Consider the following 17,995-nt stretch of genomic DNA (forward strand, 5'->3'; position numbering starts at 1 on the left):
GATTTGGGCTCAGGTCACGATCTCACAAGTTGTGGGATCAAGTCCCGTGTCGGGATCTGCACTGACAGTGGGGAGCCCACGTGGGATTTTTCTCTCTCCCTCTCTCTCTGTCCTGCGCCCTGCTCGTGCTCTCTCTCTCGCTCTCTCAAAATAAATAAATAAACAAAACACAATTGGATTTGTGTGAATTAAATCACTCCACCCCCCCCCCCCCCCACAGCATTCTTTGGCGTTGCAGTTAAGGAGATGATGTTTATATGTGTGTAAACTTTCGCATTTAGGGAAGATGAACCAAGTTGATCTTATTTGTGATGTCCCAGTCTGCTCAGGCCGCTGTAACAGAGTATCGCCGACTGGATAGTTTATAAGCAACAGAAGTTTATTTCTCCCAGTTCTGGAGGTTGGGAAATTCAAGACCAAGGCACCAGGATGGTGGTGTCCTGATGAGGGCCCTTTTCTTGGTTTGTGGCTGGCGTCCTCTCCCTGCGTCCTCACCTGGTGAAGGTGTCATGGGATCTCTCTGGAACCTCGTTTAGAAGAGCATTCATTTCCCTTTAAGGGGACACATCCAGACCCTAAAGTATGGCACCTGGAAAATCAGAAAAGCAGAATAGTAGCCTGCAGCATGAGCTCAGGGTCAGACGGCCGGGACCAGGCCTGGCTCGATCCGTTACTACATGTGGTATCTCAGAACTACTCCCTAAGCCTCAGTTTCCTGTTCTCTAAAACTAAGGGTATAATAATACTTTGATACACGTTTGCTTTGAGAATAAAGGAGAGAAGAGATGTAAAAATATTTTGCACCGGGCCCAGCACGAGTCAGAACTCCGTATTAGCCATCATGAACTTTCATGCATTTATAACCGAAAGCCTTTATTTTTTTTCCCTGTGTGACTCTGCAGAGATTTCTCTTGTGTTTTGAGCCCCTGTGACCATAGAACTTGAGTTCAAGACGTAAAGAGGTGAGATGGTGATCAGTAGGCACGTGTCCTGCAGGGCGGTGGCACAATCTCAGGCCACCAAGTGGCTGCGTTGCACCCGTCACCCCACAGGTGAACTGCTACGCATGCATATTAGAGATATCTCTAATGGTATGTGGCTTTTTTTAAATTGAGATATAACTCACATACTATAAAATTCATCCTTGTAAAGTGCAAATCTCAGCAGAGTTCAGTATATTCCTAAGGAGGTGCAACCATCGCCACTATCTAATTCCGGGACGTTTTCATCACCAGAAAAGACACCCTATATCCATTAGCAGTCACTCTTCGTTCCCCCTGCCCACTCCCCCCCCCCCCCCCCCCCCAGCTGCTGGCCACCTCTAATCTACTTCCTGTCTGTAAGCACTTAGCTATTCTGGGTATTTCATATAAATGGAATCATACAATATGTCGCCTCTTGTCCCTGGCTTCCCGTGTTCAAGGTTCCTCCATGTAGCATGTGTCAGAACCTCAGTGTGTTTGTTTGTTTGTTTTTTTAAATTTTTTTAATGTTTATTTATTTCTGAGAGAAAGAGAGAGAAACAGAGTGTGAGTGGGGGAAGGGGTGGAGAGAGAGGGAGACACAGAATCCAAAGCAGACTCTGGGCTCTGAGCTATGAGCACCCAGCCCGACACGGGGCTCGAACCCATGCACCGTGAGATCATGACCTGTGCCGAAGTCGGACACTTAACCGACTGAGCTACCCAGGTGCCCCAGAACTTCAGTGTTTTTTAAGGCTGAATAATATTCCATTGTATACCTTGAACATCTTGTTCTTGTTTATCCATCCATCAGTTGATGGAGATAAGTGGTTTTAAACAGGTTTTGTTTTTAAGGAAATCTTTGGAAGCAGTTTGAGAGAAATCTTTGAGAGTAGTCATCAGAACACTCTGTCTCTTTTTCTGGAGACAAAGTATTTTATTGTCAACTTTTGAAAGGGAAGTTTTATAGAATTTGGATCAAAAACTTGCAATCTGAATGTTATTTTAGAGAGGGTGAAATACTGCCCTTTCACTCAAGCCTTGTTCTTTTATTTTACATTTCAACTCTGAAGCTTTTCTGGACTTTTCTAGGGAGAAAGAGGAGCAGCTGACTCGTGTGACTGAAGTTCAGAGGTCGCAGGCCCAGCAGGCAGACGCTGCCCTGGAAGAGTTTAAGCGGCAGGTCGAACTGAACTCAGAGAAAGTCTACGCCGAAATGAAAGAGCAGGTGAGGAGGCCGCTGTGGCATCTTTTTTGAAAGTCACTGTCTCAGTAGGAAGGTACATTCTGATCTTTATATGACAGAGACATATTTACTTCTAACCAAAGTTTTATCAAAATTAGCCATACTCTTGGGTCACAGGTTCAGAATGAAAAAGGGACAGTAGCCCTGGCAGAGGAGGACACCCACCTCCCCCCGGAGCCTGGAAAGAAGAGGTGGTCCCTCGCAGCCAAGAAGGAGGGCCCTGGCGGGGAGGGCTTGGCTGGCAGGCCCCCCCGGCTCCCTGCAGAGCGTGTGACGTGAGGAAGCCACAGCATGTAGCTCTGGCGTGCCTCTCCGTGCTCCCCGGGCCACCGGGTGGCCGCTGACCAGCAAACCTTGGTGGCAGTGTGTAGAAGGAGGAGGGTGGACCCCACCTGGAGCTCTGCAGACAAGGAGATGGGCCCAGCTTCCTCCTTCAGGAGTCCTTGATTCTCCTTCAAGCAAAACCACAACAGTCATTTAAAGGCGTAGCTATAGGGGCACCTGGGTGGCTCAGTTGGTCAAGCCTCTGACTCTCAGTCTCGGCTCAGGTCACAATCTCACGGTTCGCGAGTTCAAGCCCTGCATGGAGCTCTGTGCGGATAGTACAGAGCCTGCTTCTCTCTCTCCCTCTCTCCCTGCCCCTCCCCTGCTCACTCTGTTTCTCTCAAAATAAGTACATGAAGTTAAAGTCGTCGCTACAAATGTGGCAATGGCAAGTGTGTCTCGTGGATCCGCCTACAGGTAAAACCCCGTGACCCACCAGTGGTGCAGGGGCTCAGGTTCACCGTGTCTGTGCTCGTCCGTGTTCCGTAAGTGGTGTTGTATTTGTCAGTTATAGCAAGTTGTTTGCAACTGACATTTCAGGACAGAGGCCGTCTCCAGTGCGTGCACAGGTGAAGTGGAACGCTTTTTAGTTTTGAGAGAAAATAAAAAATTTGAAAAGGAAACAGGGAGCAAACCCCTAGGTGCCCCTCATGAAGAATCAACCATTGTTAACACGGTGTTTATTTAAACTGCAACCCTACAGATGAAGTTTCATTTGCTTTGTTATTCATATCTAGTCACATTACTCCCTCCTTTCCACTTCTGAGAAAACCACTGTCATTAATTTAGTGTGTATTATTTCAGTCTCTTTTATATTTTTATGTGCATATATAACGTTCATGTATCTTACATGTATATGTTACGTCTATACATATTACATGCATCTGAAAATTTTTGTGCATCTACTTTTTAAAAGTTAGGTAAATACTACAGATTTCATGTATGCCTTATTTGCTCTTTTATATTTTATTGTTTGTGTTTTTTTGTTTTTTTTTTAACTGGCTGCTTGGAGTTTATTTTCCACTTGGTGCAAGGCTGCTCTTTTATATTTAATTTTACGTATCCCTGCCCTGTCCATGTTGATTTAGTGCAGTCCTTTTAACACTGAATGTATTTTATCCTATGAATATAGCACATTTCATTTATCAGCTCCTCTATCCAAGGGTATTTGGTTTATTTTCTTCAGGTTTTCTTCATTCTAAAAAATGTTGCAGTCGTGTTTGTGATCTCCTTTTCAGTGGGAGTTAACTTCCTCAGGAGCCCCAAGCACATATGGGGTGGTGGAAACATCCCTATGGAAGGATCTCTATGAGCCCTGTACTGTTGACTAGTTTGGAACTGTGCTTTCTTGTTGTTATTTTCTTGATTCGGATTTCCACCCCTATTGAGTTGTGTGAATCTGGGTTTTGAGAATGGGGCTCTGAGATCCCATTCTTCCATTTTTCCACTCACTGCCTAGGGCAGAAGCTGGATTCCTGCAGAGTAATTGTGCCAGAAGGTGGAGACCAGACCCTGCTGCTTGGATGTCCATCTTCCAGCTCCCTGCTAGGAACAGGGCCCAGTCCCTAGAATGTGTATTTGGTCCAAGTATGCAATGGAGCTACAGAGGAAATTCTCTGATCAGCTTGACACTTAAGGAATACAGAAAATGCTGAAGGAGGGGGCCCCTGGCAAGAAGGTTTAAGTATAGAGTCGAGAAGGCTAAAAATGAGGCATTTGAAATTGCTGAGACTGACAGTGCAAGTTCTGAGGAAGGCTGTCATGAGACCATGACAGGTACCTTTGGCTCACTCTTCCACTTGGAGCTGATGATGTAATATTAGCAGGTCACGGTTCTCATGGGTAAGAAGGAGAAAAAACAAGCAAACAGCATGGAACTTGTGCAAGCATTCTGTAGAACAGGAAAAAGACATTTGTATTCAGCAGTTACAGAATAAAAGCATACTTCTGAAAATGATCTATGGTGGAATTCTGAAAAAAAAATCAGAAAAGTAGTATCTTTGTATAAGAAGACATGATCTCTAAGAAAGGGGCCACACATATGAAGTAAAATTAATGCAATGAAACCTGGATACATTCTGGAAAAAAAATGCACCTCAAAAATAAAAATGAAAATCCCTCAAGTTTCTAGACAGGATGAAACTGGCAAAGAAATTAGAAAAATAATGGATAATGTTTCAGAGTTTTGAAGGAGGAAGGTTGTGACCCAGTTTTATACATAACCAAAGAGTTTTTCACTTGCAAAATCAACAGAAAAACATATTCTTAGTAAGAGCTCATAAAATGTATACTGCTTGTTTCTTTTCTGGAAAAAATTATGTGAACAGATCAACCAATGCACAGATGAAGCCAAAGACATTGCACACATGGGGAAACCATCATATTTAAGGATGAGTAGGGAACAATGGAATCCAGCAAAATAAAAACAAGTTTAACTAATTGTTACAACTCTGATTGTAAGAAAGAATGCTCATGTTTATTGAGTTTTGAAAAGGAAGGTATATAAAGTGGCCAATACAAATTTAATAACAACCTAAAAACAATTTAGTATGCTAAAATTCTTGGCCATGGAAAGGGGAGACTCAAAAGACCTTAAAATCAGAGAAATGCAGATTAAAATAGTTTTGGAATGTATAAGCTTAGGCATAAATCAAATCAACAAGGTATTACACTTTCATAAAAATCTCAAGGAGATAAAGGCAAAACTTGAGAGGAGATGTTGCCAAAGGAACAGAAGTAGAAACAGAACGAGATGTCCAAAATGAGACAGAGTATGTAACTGTCATAATAAATATTAATAGGTTAATTTTTTTAGTAAAATAAGATATTGACTAGTTGACTTAAATCCATGTGTATGCTGTTTATAAAAGATACAACTAGTTTACACAAAAATTAGATTATGAAACTATATCACTTGTATTCAGAAGAAAAGTAAGAATATAATACTATCATAATAAAGTTAATAAACTAGACGAATGGATATATTTTTGCATGCTAAAGGCAAGAGTATTTAAATATGAAAAAATGTTAGGAATGCATGGAGAATTAAATAGCATTGGGGTGCTTTCATATAGTTTTTTCCATCTAAGATCAGGGGGTGAAAACAAAATAAATAGGAGGTCTAAATAACAGTTTATACAATACCTATATTTCTACTTTCTACCCTTTAAAAATGACCTGTTAAAGTCCTACTCCCTTGGAACAGTTATAAAACTTAGTAGACCATAAAGAGACACTCAGTATGTTTCTAAAACTTGATATGACAGCACATATTTTTTTACCACAATGCAATAAAATCAGAAATTAATCACAATTAAAGTTGCTACATTCCACTTCACCAAAATTAAAAACTTTTGCTCTTTGAAAGACACCATTAAAAAACAACAAAAGGAAGTAAGACAAGCCAGAGAATGGGAGAAAAGATTTACAAATATTTCCAAGAACTTGTATCTAGAGTATAAAAGAAATCTTACAGCTCAGTAATTAGAAGACAAACAACCCAGTTAAAAATAGGCAAAATTTTGGACACCTCACAGAAGAAGATATACAAATGACTAATCAGCCCATGAAAAGATGTTCAATAGGTCATTATTCATCAGGGAAATTAAAATCAAATGAAATGCCACTATACATGCTCATTAGAATGGTTAAAATTATAAAGATTGCAGGGGCGCCTGGGTGGCTCAGTCGGTTAAGCGTCTGACTTCGGCTCAGGTCATGATCTCTTGGTTCATGGGTTCGAGCCCCACATCGGGCCCTGTGCTAACAGCTCGGAGCCTGGAGCCTGCTTCGGATTCTGTGTCTCCCTCTCTCTCTGCCCTTCCCTGGCTCACACTGTCTCTCTCTCTCTCTCTCTCTCTCTCTCAAAAATAAATAAACATTTAAAAAAAAAACTATAAAGATTGGTTGATAATGCTGAATGTTGGTGAAGATGCTATCAGATGGAGCTGTCACATACTGCCTATGCGAAAAGTGCCAATTTCTTAAAATGTTAAACATTCAGTGGCCATCTATCACTCATTCCATTCTATGTGCTTAACCAAGAGAAATGAAGACATATCCAGACAAAGTCTTGCACACAAATGTTGATAGCGGTTTTATTCACAAAAGCCTCTAACTTGAACAGCCCACATGTTCCTCCGAAGTTGAAAGAACAATCAACATGCAGTATATACAACCGAATACTCCTCAGCAATATAAAGGAATGAATTACTGATGCTTACGACAACATGGATGAGTCTCAAGATGCTCGTCAAGTTTTTATTAGTATACTCTCTGAGTAAGGTTGGGATTTCCCAGATGATCTTGAGGTTCTCGTTTTAGGAGATTACCAACCTAGTTTGTTTCAGAGCAAAAGTCCTGTCTCTTCTTCTGTGGGCGGGTTTCAGTTTCAATGAAGTTCCAAAGCCTTTGCTCTGCTGCTTTGGGTCTGTTTTGATTGTGCCAGTCAGGAGGGAGTCTGAGATTTGGGTGGTATTTAAATCACTCCACTCAGTAATCACTCCATGCAGGCACTCGTGGGACATTCCCCAGGGTAGACCATATGCTTGGACACAAAACAATTCTCAATAAATTTAAAAGGATTAAAGTCATGCAAAATGTGTTCAATGATAATAAATTAGAAATAAACAACAATAAGAAATCTGGGAAGTCCCCACATATTTCGAGATTAAGTAACATAAACAACTCATGGGTCAACGAAGATATTACAAGGAAAATGAGGAAATATTTTGAACTGAGTTAAAACAAAAACATGGGCATATCAAAATTTATGGAATGCAGCTAAAGCAGTACTTAGAGAAAAGTTTATAGCTTTAAACGTCTATACCCCAAAAGAAAGTTCTCAAATCAGTAGCCTAAACTTCATCTTAAGAAACCAGAAAAAGAGGGGGCACCTGAATGGCTCAGTTGGTTGTGTCTGACTCTCGATTTCAGCTCAGGTTATGATATCACAGTTCTTGAGATCAAGCCCTGCATGGGGCTCTGTGCTGACAGTGCGGAGCCTGCTTGGGATCCTCTCTCTCCTCTCTCTCTGCTCCTCCCCTGCTCACACATGCTCTCTCTCTCAAAATAAAACAAATGTTAAAAAAAAAAAAAAAAGAAGAAGAAAGAAACCAGAAAAAGAAAAGCTTCTACCTGAGCAAGCAGAAGAAAGGCAATAGAAAATACCTTTATATTTTTGCAGAAAACAAAGAAGTAGAAAGCAAAAAAAAAAAAAGGGGGGGGGGGGAGAAAATTCATGATGCCAAAAGTTGGTTTTTTGAAAAGATCAACGAAACTGACAAATCTTTAGCATGGCTAATGGGAAAAAAAGTGAGAAGAAGCCAATTAGCAAGGTTGGGAATAAAAGAGGAGAGGACACCATTACTGATCCTATAGAAAATGAAAGAACTACAAGGTGGTATTTTATAAACTTACGCCAACAAATTACAAAACTCAGGTGAAATGGACAAATTCATAGAAAGACCCAAAGACCCAAATTACTAAAACTGTCTCAAGAAGAGATAGAAAATCTGAATTGTGCAATAATAAAGATATTTAATTTACAATTAAAAATCTTTTCACAAAGAAAAGCCCAGGACCACCAGGTGGCTTCACTGGTGATTTCCATCAAATATTAAGGAAAAAATAATTTTGAGTTCTTTGAACACTTTCAGAAAATTGAGGAGGAAGGCACACTTTCCAGTTCATTCTATAAAGCCAGGATTACTCTAATATCAAAGCCAAAGACACTGTAAGGAAACTACAAAATAAATCTGTCATGAATACAGACACAAAAATCTTTAATGCTATTTTAGTAAATGGAATCTAGAAACATATAAAAATGATTATACATCACAACCAAGTGGGATTTATTCCAGGAATCCCAGGTGGTGTTAGCATTTGAAAATTAATTGGTGTCATGCCACATGTTAATAAAGGAGAAAACAACATGATCATCTCAGTAGAGGCAGAAAAAGCATTTGAAAAAGTTTGTTCAATATCATTCATGATTTTAAAAAAATACTTGGCAAATTAAGACCAGAAGCAAACGTACTTAACCTAATAAAGGTCATTTATGAAAACTCTATGACTTGTATACTTCGTGTTGGAAGGCTTAATGCTTTTCCTCCTAAGAACAAGGAAACCATGCCTGCTTTTGCCACTTCCATTCGACATTGTATTGGAGATTCTAGCCAGCACACAAAGGGGAAAGAAAAAGGAAAGGAAAGGGAAGGGCAGGGGAGGTAAGGAAACGGAAGGAAAAAGAGAGAGAGAGAAAGAAAGAAAAGGGAAAGAAAGAATAAAAGTTGGAAAGGAAATATGATGACACAATCATTCCGTATGGTCAAAATCCATTAAAAAAAGACAAGATCTAATACATGATTTAAATAAATTTTCAGGATATGAGGTCAATATACAAAATTTAGCCATACTTCTATACACTAGCAATGAAACATCTGCAAATGAAATTAAGAAAACAATTTAATCCAGAGTAATGAGAATGTTTTCAAATTGATACATATATTTTTTAAGATGAAAAAGAAGTCTCAGAGTTTTGTGGCAGAACTGAAAGCCCTGGAGACAAAGTCATCTCGGGAACCATTAAATTAAGAACCCTACCTAGCAACGGGGGCGCCTGGTTAGCTCATTTGGTTAAGTGTCCAACTCTTGAGTTCGGCTCCGGTTATGATCTCATGGCTCGTGAGATGGAGGGATCGAAGCCCTGTGTCAGGCTCTGTGCTGACAGCATGGAGCCTGCTTGGGATTCTCTCTCTCCTGCTCTCTCTTCCCCTCCCCTACTCATGCTCTTTCTCTCAAAATAAATAAATGATTAAAAAAACAACAACAAAACAACCATTAAAAAAAAAAAAAAAAGAACCCTATCTAGCCACAATGTAAGACTGCCATAAAATAAGGAAAGCCAGGGATGGACGATAGTATTCATGGAACTGATTCTGGAACCACCCTTAATTGTTCTTCCCTCATATGTCTGACTGTTCTGTTATGTGCCTGGTTCATGGTCTGTCTGCTGTTTTACTTCACCAGTCCTGCCAGACGCATTTGACTCTCCCACTTCTGGATGTTGAGTTAATGTGTTTCTGTCTTCTAGGTATCACATCCATCTCTGTGGACTGGTTAAATGATCCCATGAAGGACCCTACTGGGGTCATGCCCCTGAGATTCTTTTCTTCCTCCACATATCCTAGTCCCGTGTCCTGTCTTTGTGAGTAGTCCTCACCAGGTCTGATTTGCCCATTGGTGCTCAGTTTAGGCTCCTTGAAAAATAACAGTGATGGCAACCGATGAACAGGAAATTCTTTTGATTGTCTTCTGTGGAAGAAATATTCTTCAGTGGTTTCCATCATATATAGCTTTGCCAGGTGCAGTTGAGTTTCTGAACTAGAGAAAGCACCTTTGGTGTGAGTATTATAACAACAACATTTGTAACAGAATCTGAAGAGCTAGGCTCGTTCACAAATCAAATAATTCTTACATGGCAAATTTCAACAAATGCCAAGTAAAGGGGCACCAGAGTGGCCCTGTTGGTTAAGTGTCTAACTCTTGATCTCAGCTCAGGTCATGATCTCACAGTTTGTGAGATCGAGCCCTGCTTCAGGCTCTGTGTTACCAGCTGAGAGACTGCTTGGGATTCTCTCTCTCCCTCTCTGTGCCCCTCCCCTGCCTGAGTTCTCGTTTCTCTCTCTCTCTCTCTCTCTCTCTCTCACTCTCTCTCTCTCTCTCTGTCTCTCTTTCTCTCAAACTAAGTAAATAAACATTAAAAAACCCAAATGCTAAATAAAATATATATGACAAAACATGGTAAATTAGAAGTCTTCTATTCCATATTTTCAGTTGATTAAAAAGTGTGCATCTGATCTAGCTCAAATTCTAAAAAAATCATTCAGCAGATTCATTATTTGGAGAATCATCATGTTTTCACAATTGTTCCATAGTCTATATTTTCACTAGTCTTTCTTTTCTGTTATTGTTTTGAACTGCTCTTTTCTCTTCTTACTAAAATCTTTTGTGTAAAAGCCAGCAGAGCTCAGGGCATCTTTTTCCATTTGGAAACTGCTGCAGATAGCAGACAATGGGAATTTGAATTGAAAAAAAGAAAAGCTTTGAGTTTGTTTTTGAAAGTGAATTGCTATTTCAAAAATGAGGCCCATGAGAGAAAATGGAACAGGAGAAAGTTTTTTAAAAAATTGCTTCACACTGTTTCTTTCACTTTGAAGAACTTTTGATCTCATTTAAGATTGCTTCAATAACCTAATTTTTACTCCATAGTGAAACCCATTAAAGTGTTAGCTGTCAGCAATTAGTTGTATAAAATATACACATTTTAATGGTGACAACATACTCCTGTTCTAGAATTTTCTGTATATGTGTGTACATAATCATATCTTTAAAAGCAATAGTGTTCTATATTTACCCATTCTCTGTGAAACAAATAAATGACTGAAAAGACAGCTAAGTTTTTAGAAGTACTGGCAGTCATTCTAAAGTGACATTTTTTCGTCTGGTAAAATGATTGCATGGATGTTGGCTAACTCGTTCCTCTTGGGGCTTCTGCTAGCCACTTGACTTCTAGATAATTTCTCTCTCCTTGAAAATATGTCCCCATTAAAGGGTATTTGCTGCTAAATATCTGGCTTTAAATTCTATTCCTTTTTTCTTTATAGTCATCAGCTACATGATGTTAGCTTTGGACTTCGGAGAACCCACTGGCTTGCCATGAAAGCACAATTCTGAAACATTGCTGTTGACTAGTGAGGTTGCCTCTGGCTCCTCGTACAATTGAAACTGGTTAGCAGTTTCTTATATTCTTAGAGGTTGCAAATTCATTTCATCGTCCCATTATTGCCGTTGAATGGCTGAAAAAAATTCTCAAGTTTCAAGGAAGAAAGAATGCCATCTGGATATATTTGTGTCCTTAAGTGTCAATGGATAACAAACAGACAGAGAAAGAAAGAATCATACAAACCATTTACTGTGACTTACACCTTTGTCCTCTTGTCCGTTAAGGGTCATGCTGATTCATGTAATTTTAAATAAGTTTTTTTAGACCAGTTTTAAGATAGTAAAAGATCCAACATAAATAGAAGCATTTTCCCTCAGTTACTTTTTGATGATAATGGAGAAGTCTCTCCACCCTTTTACCATTTGGAATTTTGTGTCTGAATGAGATTAAGCAGCAGAAGTAAAATTCTAGAATTATATTTAAATGTTTCCATAGAGCCTACTGTGGTAATTAATTCCAAATGGCAACATGCAGAGAATATGTATAAGTCTTTGGCTTTGAAAAGCAAAACTAAACAACAGCAAAACAAATAAAAGAAATTTTACCTTTTATCTTTAAATGCTTACTGTAAGAGGAGTAAGTGAAGCTTTTTCCTTGTAATATTTATCAATGACTAATCTCTTTCACAGAAGGAAGATAAGCCAAAAAAATCTACTGAGGACATTGGAAAAGAAAATATGTCATTGTTTTTTCTGTATTTGACTGATTCGAAGGGTTATTAATTGTGAAATAGTAACATTATTATTTTTAATACTTCAATTATTTTATTGACTCACTGGCCGAGGATTCAATAGACTTGACTTCTTTCATTCATTTATAAAAAAATGCATGAATACTTGCCCTACACCAGCCATTGTTACTGATTCTGGGAGTTCAGGGATTATTAAGACTTGTGTGTGGCTTGTGTGATAGACCGATGCATAGAAGCGTGTGATTTAGTAAGTGGTATAGTTGGTGGGATAAATAGGTCAGTAAGAGAACACGGAGGAGAAACAGCTGAGCTCCCCAGTGAGTTATGCAATTACCTGCAATTATGGAATCTTTGTGTAACTACAAATTTCTCAAATACTTACTTGTTTAGACGTCACTGGTAATGGATTTAGTAAAGTCTTTAAGTATAAGGTCAGATAGACAATTAAGTTTTAGTTCCATATTATCAGCATACAACAAATAGAAAATAAACTTTGAAAAAGATGTCATTGTACGAAAAAGCTTCACCGACCTAAAAATAAATCTAACAAAAAATGGCAAGGCCTGTGTTTAAAAACTGGAAAATATTGGGGCCCCTGTTGGCTCAGTCGATTGAGGGCCTTAGTCTTGATTACGGCTCGGGTCATGATCCCAGGGTCGTGGGATTGAGCCCTGCGTCGGGCTCCGCACTCAGCATGGAACCTGCTTAAGATTCTCTCTTTTTCTCCCTCTACTCCTTTCCCCACTCGCACACACTCTCTCTTTCTCTCTCAAATTAAAAAAAAATATATAAAAACTGGCAAACATGATCAAAAGAAATCAAGAATACCTAAAGAAATTGGGGGATTCAAAGACTCGATGTTATAAACATGTCAGTTCTCCCCACATTATAAAAGCCACACAGTTCTCTAAAAATCAAAATGTTAGTAGTAGTTGTTTTTTGTTTCTTTTTGGTGAGGTGAAAGGAAGTGAGAGAAACTGACAGCTGATTTGAAAATGCAAAGGGCTGATACTTGCTCTGGCAATCTGGAAGAAAAGCACAACTGGAGAACTTATATGACCAGATATTGAAGCTAATATTCAGCTACAGAATTAATACAGCATGATTTGGGCACAAGGATGATCAGTGTTACAGAAGAAAGAGAGCCCGAAGTAGGCTCACACATCCATGATCAATGTGATTCATGTCAAAGGAAGGATTGCAGTTGCAGCAGGGAAAGAATGATCATTTCAATAAATGCCACAGTGTCAACCGGATAGCCATGTGGAGGGAAAAAAAAAAAAGAATCTCGTCTCTTACTTTACCCCATTCACAAAATCAATTCCAGGATTATAGATGTACAAGTGATAGGTAAAACAATAAAACTTTCAGGAGAAAATGTAGAAAATTTTGATAGTTGGAACCAGGTAAAGATTTTCTAGATAGGAAACGAAAAGGCGTTAAAAACAAAACCCCAAATATTGTCAAATTTAACCTCACTAAAATAAAACAAAAACGAAAACAAAAACACCTTTTGTTTATTAAAAGAGACCAGTAGAAAATGGAAAGGCAACCTCCGAGTGGGAGAAGACATTTGTAATTCAGATATTGAACCAAAAATTCATATCCAGAACAGATTCAGAATTCTCATCAACCATTAAGGACAGATACCAGAAATATTATGTTTTATATCAATTTATGGTTATTGCTCACAAAAGAACTATAGATATAATCAATTAATGTGTTGATTGGTTTTCCCTGTTAAGTATATTAGTTCCCACTGAGTCTTTAGCCAAGCACAGATATAACGATCTGTCTTTCCTCCCATTTATATCTATCTGCCTGCCTGTCTTGATTGATCAATCGATCGATCGATCGATCTGAACATACTTGAAGAACAGTTTTTCATAGTTTATCTGCATATGTATTAAATACAAAAATATATTTTGAACTGTATATTTCTATACAAATGTATGCTTATTGTAGTGTGAATTGTTCATGTTGAATTACTCAATATAATAACACAAGAATACTAGAGAAAGAGCGATAACTTACGACCCTGTTTGACAGTGACTGCCAAACGTCCATTCCTGCTTTCTTACTCATGGAGCCCTGATTTGATTTAAGGTGGCCTTAGGCACAGTTTTCAAACTGCAGTCTCTCACCTTGCAGATGGAGCTTACCTTTTAATGCAGCTCCAGTGAATGAGACGCAAACAGCATAGTTAATTTGCTATTGACAAGAACTTGCAGGAACGCTCCTGAACAGGGCATTCAGCTCCGCCAACACGGACCCTTTGCCCTTCCCTTCCCAGATGTTCAGAGCTGCAGAAGCCATTTTGCAACTATTAGGGGCAGGTTGAATTGCAGAGTCCTTAACCCTGACATCTTTGAACTGCCAATGTAACAGCCTCTTTCTGAACTTGTGGCACAGGAAAACATAAAGGGCCTATGTTGTTTAAGCTATGCATGGTTACTTGGGTTTTCTCTTACATGGAGCTGAAGTAATGAATGCCTGAGGCACCATACAAGGAAAACACAACCCCCACTCCTTTTTAAACCTCTCCTTCCTTCTTTAAACACTAAACGTTCACAGAAATGCACCCAGACCCTTTTTGCTCCTAATTTGACCACCAAGTTTTACTGTTAGGTTTTTTGAAGCCAGAGTTACACAATAAAGGAGTGTTGTTGTTGTTATTTTTCTGACGCTTGAACGGAATGGGGAATGATGTATGAGGAAGCAGAATCTTTTGTATCTATGGCAACTGAGAACACTGTGTTTTTATACAAGCTAAGTATTTTACAAGACTTTTTTTATTTTTTTGTTAAATTGTTGAAGGAAAATGGAGTGGGGCCTTGCATTTTCGGTCAGTATAATCTAAAATGACATGTGTTTCGTTTTCTTGTATTAGTTATTTACTTTGAATGTGTCTTACCATTTAGGTATAAGAGGTCTTTTTATGTGCTTTAAATTGTTTTCTGTTTTGATTTTAGAAGATACTTCTGTTTTTTTTTCTTGAAGATATTCTGGGTTTTTTTTAGAAACTTTGAGTACATAAAGCTTAGTTTTTATTTCAAATTCTGAATATTCAAAATTTTAAAATACTTATTATTTACCTTAATATTCAATCTGTACCCAAGTAAAATAGGAACCTAAGATCAATTTCATATGAAGATCTGTCTTAAAATTACTAAATAAAACAGGTCTTCCCTCCTTGGTTTACCTTCTCTTTTTTTTTTCCCCTTTGCTTTTGCCAATCATTTTATTCATCCTTAAGGATTAAAAAAATTGTTTTTAATGTTTTATTTATTTTTGAGAGAGAGACAGAGCGTGAGCAAGAGAGGGTCAGAGAGAGGGAGACCCAGAATCCGAAGCAGGCTCCAGGCTCCGAGCTGTCAGCACAGAGCCCGACGCGGGGCTCGAACTCATGAACCGTGAGATCATGACCTGAGCCGAAGTCGGACGCTCAACCGACTGAGCCACCCAGGCACATCCCTAAGGATTTAATGCATATTTATTCTGCGCACCATGCTGATAAATTAATAATTAAGATAGAAGAGAATTATAAATCATATTTCCTTCTATTTGCTGGCTCATGATCTAGATGAACAAAGTTCACACATTTGAAACACTTCCACATTACAGAGAAAAACAGAGTGTCCTATGAAAATAGATCCTTGAGCATTGAGAGAAGGAAGGCATTAATGTCGGTTGGTGGGATTAAAGAACACCTCAGGGGCGCCTGGATGGCTCACTTGGTTAAGTGTCCCACTTCGGCTCAGGTCATGATTTCACGGTTCGTGAGTTCGAGCCCCGCGTTGGGCTCTGTGCTGACCGCTCGGAGCCTGGAGCCTTCTTGGATTCTGTCTCCCTCTCTCTCTGCTCCTTCCCTGCTTGTGCTCTCTCTCTTCGTCAAAAATAAATAAACATTAAAAAAAAAAAAAAGAACACCTCAGAGAGGAGAGAAGACTTGAGTCAGCCTTGAAGATGATCCCTTTGGATGAGGAAACAAATGAAGGGACTTTGCAGATAGTGCAACGAGCAAAAGTCTAAAGAATCAAGAACAGACTTGGCTTGTTTGGGAAATGCCAATGATACCAGAGTTTGGAAAGGCCAATGATACTAGAGTAGAGGGAGTGCCCGACTGCTCGGGACAAATTAAGGAGCTTTCTGTGTGAGGTCTACTGTGAAAAGCATTGAAGGAGAGAGAGCCTTGACACCCACATCTTGAGTTAGAGACGAAAGAAAGCTCTTAGTACGGAAGGCTTGAATGTGTCTCCTTCAGTAATTCCTTAATGAATTTATTGTTGGCCACAATACTGACTACCTGTAGATCAATAGCCTTAGAACACCGATCGTTGAACTTGGAAGCAGATGACTTAGTGTTATTAGGGTTGCACAGAGAAATCCTTAGGCTAAATCTCGTGCCGTTATGTAGATACTCCAGACTTCACTGTGAGAAACAGAAACTGCACTGTACTGTTGGGTAGCAGTCGTGAGCGGCCATATGCATTTTGTTCTCGTCCAGTGAAACTGGCTGCTCTTCAGCGAACATTTTTGCCCCTAGAGAATTAAGGTTTAATGATCATGTCTGAATAAATGCACTTGAACTGGGAAGGAAGCATTCTTAGGGTTCATCTTCCCCAGTATTCATGTTTTGTCTAATCTTAGCAATTACCAAAAGGTAACCTGAAAGAGAGCATGGTGTACAAGCTGAAAAAAAAAGAAATATCTTAACCTACCAGTGAAGCAGAATAATAAGTAATAATAAGCAGAATAATAAGTAAGAGGAGCCAGTGATAGGATGATTGTCACACTAACTGACGATTGTCTCAGAAAAAAAATATCTTCTGAGGAAAAACTAAGCCAGGGAAAGAAAGACAAATGAGGGGCACCTGGGTGGCTCAGTCAGTTAAGCTTCCAACTTTGGCTCAGGTCGTGATCTCACAGTTGGTGACTTCGAGCCCCACATGGGGCTCTGTGCTGACAGCTCAGAGCCTGGAGCCTGCTTCGGATTCTATGTCTCCCTCTCTTTCTGCCCCTCCCCCACTTGTGTGTGCGCTGTCTCTCTCTCTCTCTTTCTCTCTCTCTCTCTCTCAGAAATAAACATTAAAAAAAGACATGAAAAACTGCACTATGAATATAAGTTGCCATTTTCATGTTATCGATGTGGAGAGATTTTTCATTACCAAACGTAAGAATTTTTCTTTCTTGCCACCTATGAGCGACCATCTGGCAAGAGCAAGGATAATAATACATCATCTCTAATTTTGTATGTGCTAGAAAGCATCAGATCCAACGTGATTTTGTATTTGTTACAGAGAACCTGGCGCTATTAAATGTTGAAAATTGTTTATTCAGCAAATCTCAAACCTAGCTGCATATACTTGGTCTGTCTTGGGTTTTTTTTTTGTTTGTTTGGTGGTGGTTTTTTTTTTTTTTTTTTTTTTTCATTTGATTGGTATTTACGGAGTCCCTAGATGCACCAGGCAGTGTGCCAAATTGTTGGGATACATGAGTGAATGCGGGGTTGCATTACGGTGGGCAAGGCAGATCTTAAAATGAGCCCTAGATGAAGAAGTCAATTGCGTAGGGTACTTGAAGGTTATATGTTCTATGGTAAAAAGGAACAGTAAAACAAGGAAAGGGAGACTGGGAGGGCGGGGGGCAAGGCTGCAATTTAAAATAGGGTGGTCAGGGAGACTTCAGTACCAAGATAACATTTAAGCAGAAACTTAAGACTTTGAGAAAGAAGTCATGTGAATATCTGAGGAGAAGCTTCCAGACACCAAGGCGAGAGCATCTCTGGCATGTCGTCCACCCAGCAAGGAGGCAGGTGGGCTGCAGTGGTGGGGGGGGGGGTGGTATAGAGTGGTAGAGGTGAATTGAGAGGGGTACCTGGGATTGGATCACATGAGGCCTCATGGAATGTGGTGTTGTGTTTGGCTTTTAAATTTTTTTTTTATAATAACAGCTTTATTAAGATACAATTCACATACCAGCAATTA

The 17,995-nt window shown here is 39.3% G+C and overlaps 1 protein-coding gene across 9 annotated transcripts in view; it reads left to right on the top strand.

The window, feature by feature from the left end:
• The window catches only part of CEP112 (centrosomal protein 112), a 415,035-nt gene that overhangs the window by 161,555 nt on the left and 235,485 nt on the right, over positions 1-17,995 (top strand). For all 9 annotated transcript variants that reach the window (XR_009614112.3, XR_009614106.3, XR_009614109.3 and 6 more), the window contains one exon: positions 2,055-2,190. Coding sequence is in view for 2 of the 9 variants with exons in the window: in XM_060645622.3 (XP_060501605.1) it covers positions 2,055-2,190 (136 nt within the window). In the remaining 7 variants the exon portion in view is untranslated. The remainder of the gene's footprint in view (positions 1-2,054; positions 2,191-17,995) is intronic.

Source organism: Panthera onca, chromosome E1 (assembly GCF_046562875.1).
Source record: "Panthera onca isolate mPanOnc1 chromosome E1, mPanOnc1 haplotype 2, whole genome shotgun sequence".
Classification (NCBI taxonomy): Eukaryota; Metazoa; Chordata; class Mammalia; order Carnivora; family Felidae; genus Panthera; species Panthera onca.